Source organism: Cucurbita pepo, chromosome 9 (genome assembly GCF_057944985.1).
Source record: "Cucurbita pepo subsp. pepo isolate OVF chromosome 9, ASM5794498v1, whole genome shotgun sequence".
Classification (NCBI taxonomy): Eukaryota; Viridiplantae; Streptophyta; class Magnoliopsida; order Cucurbitales; family Cucurbitaceae; genus Cucurbita; species Cucurbita pepo.
In genome coordinates, this window is record NC_141806.1 from 11,182,436 (window position 1) to 11,189,086 (window position 6,651).

The 6,651-nt window shown below is 37.8% G+C and overlaps 1 protein-coding gene across 1 annotated transcript; it reads right to left on the minus strand.

The window, feature by feature from the left end:
- Positions 1 to 393: 393 nt before the first annotated feature.
- LOC111802014 (protein LIGHT-DEPENDENT SHORT HYPOCOTYLS 4) lies at positions 394 to 1,333 on the minus strand. Its single transcript, XM_023686272.2, has one exon. The coding sequence runs from the start codon at positions 1,144 to 1,146 to the stop codon at positions 643 to 645; it is 504 nt and encodes a 167-aa protein (XP_023542040.2). The 5' UTR covers positions 1,147 to 1,333; the 3' UTR covers positions 394 to 642.
- Between the last annotated feature and the right edge of the window lie 5,318 nt (positions 1,334 to 6,651).

Consider the following 6,651-nt stretch of genomic DNA (forward strand, 5'->3'; position numbering starts at 1 on the left):
TTCTCAAATTATTTTTGTGTACTATAGAGTACTCTTGATTTTGATTGGACATGTGGCCAATTATATATATATTATTTTAATTAATAATCTTATTTTTGGTCACTAAGTCTAAATTATGTCAAGTTGAATTTAGTGGGAAAATCAAAGTAAATTAATTTATTTGAAATTTCATGACAAAAAAAAAAAATTAATATTTTAAAATACTTTTTTTAACATATAGTTTATATGTTGATCTATATTCTTATGATATTTATCCCATAATTAAATTAAAAGTAATAATTATTTTCACAAATTTCATCTTAATTTTTTTCAATTATATATTATAATTTTTTTTTGTTAATAAGTATAAATAAATACATAATTATCATTTTTATTATATAAATGAAATAAAAGTGATTTTCAATCCCATTAGATTTATTTATTTATTTTTAAATTAAAACAAAACAAATAAATTTAAGGTTCTAAACAACCCTTAGATTTGCATAATTATAATTAATTATTTGCTCATAGGGGCCTACATTTATAGATATTTGCATTTTTTTCTTTTTCATTTCTTTTTTTTTTTTTGCTATCTGCCCCCTCTCTCTTAGATAAGCGAACCAGTCTGGGCCATGAAAAAATTATGTGTAAAAGCTTTCATGGTTAGCTTTGAGAGTCCTTGAGATCGATGAGGTAAGCTTTGACGTCGACGGCGTTAAACGGGTTGGTCACCGGATTTCCGCCGTTTTCCACGAAGGCGACTTTGAGGCGGCCGATGAGTGCGTTGAGGCTGGTCCACGGCTGCCGGGTGGGGCAATCGCAGCAGATATCTGTTGGGTAACGGTGGCCGGAGTTGCTGCAGGTGGCGGCGTGGATTTTTGTTTGGCCGAATCCGTCGAGGTAGCTGAGGAATTCCACGACATTCTCTCCGCTGCAGCGAGCGAGGCTTAATTTTGGGAAGTGGGTTCTGAAGTACTGCCGGAAGTTGTTCCAGTCCCGCCGTTTCTGGGTCTCGTATCGGCTGAACAATGGCGGTTGTCGGAGAGGCATCTGTGGCAGAGAGAGAGAGGGGTAATATTGAGTGTATAAACCATCGGAGGCGGTCGAGTTGGAGGAGCTCCGGCGTCTGAGGGCGGCGGCAGCGGCGGCGGCGACGGCAGCTGACATGGCTAAAAACAGGGGATTTTGTTGTTCTTGAGATGGGGGTTGATAATTGGGAGATGATTTGAAGTGGGTGTTGTGGGATTGGATTGAATTGGAGAGAGAAATGGGTTTGATATTTTGAAGAGAGAGAAAGGGAAGAACAGAGGAGAGAGAGAGGGGAAAACAGAGGATGAGGGAAGAGGGAGTGAAATGGAAGAGAATTTAAAGAGATTCTCATAGAATGGGGTGGAAGACAGGGAAAAGAGTTTGGGGGCTATTGGAGACAAAGGTGGGCCCACAGCATTCACAGCCACGTCACACGATATCGAGTGACCATTTTCTAGTACCTTCCACTGTTGGATGTAGTCCACGGTCGAAATAGGTCTGAAACAAACGGGCGAATCACTAGTACTTTTCAATTTTGTGAGAAGAGTATACATTTCATGAGTATTTATAGTATACATTTCACTAGTACTTTTGTGAGAAGGTGGGCCCACAGCATTCACAGCCACGTCACATGATATCGAGTGACCATTTTCTAGTACCTTCCACTGTTGGATGTAGTCCACGGTCGAAATAGGTCTGAAACAAACGGGCGAATCACTAGTACTTTTCAATTTTGTGAGAAGAGTATACATTTCATGAGTATTTATAGTGGGGTTAGTTTTCTAAACTTTTTCCTTGTTCTACTAAGTCAAGTTTACGAGCTCACAATCTTGCCCGTAAACTTAACTTTGTTTTTAATTCTTCACTCTCAACAACTCTCATATCTCTACAAACTTAACCCTTGTTAAGGCTTTGGTTAGAGTATTCACATGTTTCTCTCTAGTGCATACGAACTCCACAATGATTTGTCTTTTCTCGACACACTCACGGATGAAATGGAAGTAAGTGTCAATGTGTTTGCTGCGTCCATGAAATACCAGATTTTTCATCAGTGCAATCACAGATTCTTGTCGACGTAGAGAGCTACCGACTTTAGTTCATTTCTAGTCATTTCGTTCAGCAAATTTCTCAGCCACAATGCTTGACATAATGCCGCAGTTGCTGCCATAAACTCGACCTCACAGGAAGATAGTGCCATTGTTCATTGCTTCTGAGATTGTCGAGAGATCAAATTTCCGTTGAGATAAAACGCAATTTTTGCGGTGCTTTTTTATCGTCAATGTCTCCAGCTAAATTACTATCCGTAAAACTGACTAGTTCTTCAAGACCTCGCCCTCTTTGATACTTTAGCTCGTAGCTTGTGGTTTCCTTCACATAATGGAGAATGTGCTTAAGTGCTTGATGATGCATCATAGTGGGCTATTTCATGTACCTCAGACTTCCAATGACGTGCCTATACTAAGTGGAATTCACCAAGCTTTCTTCAACATCTTTCTCGAGTTGTAACTTTTTTTTTCTATGGGATACTTGATTGGGTTGCACTCTGCCATTTTAAATTGCTACAACAATTTCTTAGCATAGGCTGATTGCTTTAGCATGATGTAATCTTTCTTTTGATCCACTTCAATACCGAGGTAGTATGTGAGAAGCCCAAGTCAATCATTTCAAATTCTTTCATCATTTGCTGGTTGAACTCTTTGACGCCTTCCACACTGGTACCAGTGAAGATCAGGTCATCAACGTACATGCCAACTATGAGTGTTTTAGCCTCATTATTTCTTGTATATACTGCTTGTTCTTGCAAGCACTTCATGAAATTTAGACTCTTTAAGCTCTTGTCCAGATGTTTGTTCCACGCCCTCTCGGTGCTTGCTATAAACCGTAAAAGACCTTTGTTAACCTGTACACTTTGTGCTCTTCGATTTTGATGATGAACCCTTCAGGTTGGACAATATACACTTCTTCTTGGAGGTCACCATTTAGGAATGTTGATTTGACGTCCAAGTGATGGACCTCCCACCCATGTTGAGCTGTGAGGGCTCAATCAACCTTATAGTGTCCAGTCTAGCCACATGTGCGAAAACCACTTCAAAATCAACTCCTTGTCTTTGCACGTATCCCTTCGCCATGAGTCTTGCTTGATGCTCGATGAAATTTCCTTCACTATTCTTCTTCAACTTAAACACTCACTTCAAACCGATGGGCTTGTGTTCGGGCGGTAAGTTAGTCAGTGCCCACGTTTTTTTCTTTTCAATGGCTTCAAGCTCTTTTTGCATGGCCTCCTGCCACATCATCTCAGTTGCTACCTCACGGTAGGCTATTGGCTCCTCGACCGCGAGAAACACTTACTCGTTGGGACCCAATTCTTCCTCAACTGTATCTGCATAAATTTCAGCAAGAGAATGAAACTTTTTTGGTCCATCCTCTATTGTGGATCCTTTTGTGCTCTCACTTGACTCTCTTGACTCTCTTGTTCTAGAGAATTCATCACGCCTTTTGATGTCATCGGTGATGACATATGTGGACTTGTTGGTGTCACTGTCAGTGCACTTCCTAGGTCTGTTGCGTCTCCCTCTTCTTCTAAGGCAGTGATCTCTGTAACAGTCTGCTTGTTATCGCCAACGCTGCACCAATCCCACTTTTTCTCTTCTTTGAATACGACATCTCTACTTGCAGAAATTTTCTCATGTTGCGGATCATACAGCCTGTGTGTCTTGGTCCCATCCCTTACGCCAAAGTACACCATCTTTTGGCTTCAATCATCAAACTTTTTCATATATTGCTTTGCAGTCTTCACATGTACTGTACAATCGTAGACTCTTAGGTACTCGAAGTGAGGTGTGTTTTCGAACCATGCTTCGTAAGGGGTGTGAGTTTCCAGTGCCTTTGTCGGTAAACGGTTTAGAAAAAGAATCGTGTAATAACAAAAAATAAAAAGGAAACTTTGTACCACATTGCTAAAGGTGAGAAGTGTGTGTGTGGGGGTTGGCCTCCATTATAAAAGGGAGGTCCCCCAATTCATTTTATAATCCCAACTGGACCGTTCGAGCAAGTACACTATCTGACGGCTCAAGACCACCATTTTGGCTAATTCAGCTTGGGTCTAATACGCTCGAACCTTTCGCCTAGTTTCAATTTTGGAAGCATTTAAGGTTTGTACGACTATCTTTTAGGTAGTTTAAATTTTTAGAGTAAAGTCTAAAGTATTTATGCACAATTAACCTTAAATTTGTGGAGTAAGTTTAAAGTATTTATGCATAATTAGGCCTAACTTGTTTAAAATTTTGGAATCAAATTTAGAGTATTTATGCATAACTATGTGAGCCAATTCTCATAGTAGAATTCTAATTTATGACGTTGGACTCTAGAATTAAATTTCAGGGAGCAGCATTAAGCTAGCATCAAGGGGTCGTAGTAGCTTCGACCTAAGCCAACTAAGTAAGGGGCTTTACTATCGACATGATTATATTTGATGTTGACACATGCCCCGTGGTCCCCCACATGCCATATATATATTTGATATGTGTGAATTGTTTATGAATCGATATGACTATGATATGATATGTGAATGGTATGATAACTCTTACGTTATTATGTGTTCAATGATATGTGTAAGATAGGATACGAGAAGCATGCGATAAATGTAATGTGGCGATATGACTAAGATATGATTGATATAACGATACGGTTAGGTTATGTATAGAAAGTGATATGGTTATGATAAATTGATAAAGCAATATGGTTAGGTTATGTATAGGAAAAGATATGGTCATGATAGATTGTTAAAACAACATGGTTAGGTTATGGATAAAAAAAAGGATAGGATTATGATAGATTGATAAAACAATATGGTTAGGTTATGGATAAAAAAAAGGATAGGATTATGATAGATTGATAGAACGGTAGAGTTAAAATACGTTCCTGTAACAGTATGACTACGATACGTTCATAAGACGATATGAGTAGGATACGTTCATGAAATGATATGGTTAGGATACATTTAAGAAATGATATGACTAAGGTAAGGTCATGAAACAATATGACTATGAGATGTATAAGAATGATAAGGCTATGACAAGTTTAGGAAACGATATAACTACGAAGTTTATGAAATGATATGATATATATATATATATATATATATATATATATATATATATATATATATATATATATGTTGTGATATGATATGAAAACGATACGATATATGTTATGGTATGATATATGTGATAAAATGATATGCTTACGATATGTCATGGTATGATATGTACTTGATGAGAATTATTATGTCTGGAAATATGGAAATGTTAGGATATGACATATGTATATAAATGTGATTGATATGATGTGAATGACATGCAAAACGACGTACTAGCATAAAATACAACCCTGACATACGCATGAATGATATGATATGAAGGAAGATGCTAGTAGGGTTGTATTAAATAATAATAAAATTGAAAAATGTTGGAACCTTATGCATTATTGTGTGTACATGCATTGGGGGATACCCCTATCCACTACTAGACAGGAGAACGTTCATTATGTTTATCATAATGCTGCCATGACGATCACTATCCTAACGGGTGTCCAACATCAACAGCTCCCAGTGAATGCTCACTCGACTAGAAAGGGGGCTAAGGAGGTATGCGAACCGACTGATGGATCCATACTCGCACGTGTGGATCGTGTGTAGGAAAATTAAGTACATATCCCAATTACCTGTTAGGATAGCCGCCGTAGGAAAATAGAATGTTATGATAGGTCTCATTCATGAAATTGTCTATGTTTGCATTTAACCTCAATAGTGGAGTCACTTACTAAGTGTTTCTTAAAATACTTAAGTCACGTGTTACTTCTATTTCAGATAAAGGCAAGGCATCCCGGTACGGCTGATGATGACATCGCAACTCAAGACCATTGCACATGCACAGGGTAGTTGCATTTATTTTCTTAAACTTACGTTAGAATAGGATGTTTTTAATTTAAATGTTTGTTTACTCATTTAATTTATTGTTATGTCGCTTTAAAGAAGTTTTTGAGCACGTACGTCAATGTCAGTGTTTTAAGATAAAGTTTATGTTATGAAGAAGTTTAAATGAAGTATTGTCGCATTTAGTGGTCATTATATGTATATAGTAGCGACAAGATTAAGTAGAAAATTTCGGGTCGTTACAAATCGCATGTCGTAGTGCCTCACCCTAGAAAATCGTTGGGATTTGCATGCTCTTGAGTGAGCTTCTTGCAGTGTTCATTTGTGGAGTGATTTCTTCGTTCGACCACACGTTTTCGTTGTGGATTGTATGGTGTAGTGAGTTGATGCTTGATACCTTCCTCTTCGCAAAACATTATCTATATCACATGGTCCAACTCAATAGTAAGTATCACACTGCTTATTATCAACCATGTTCTAGTGAACATATCAATGATTTATTAAACGTTATTCAGGTCCTCTAAGTTATTATCAACTATCAGTGCCATGTGATCTATCTCTTATAAATGTGTATCAACGATTGGATTCATTAGGGTTTAGGTGATTTAGATACGCTCAGGTGTGGCACTACCTCTTGATCGTTATTACATCAGACAACTTACTATTAGAGGTTAGTAAGAGTTTCACGGGCAGTTGTCATATATCATAAC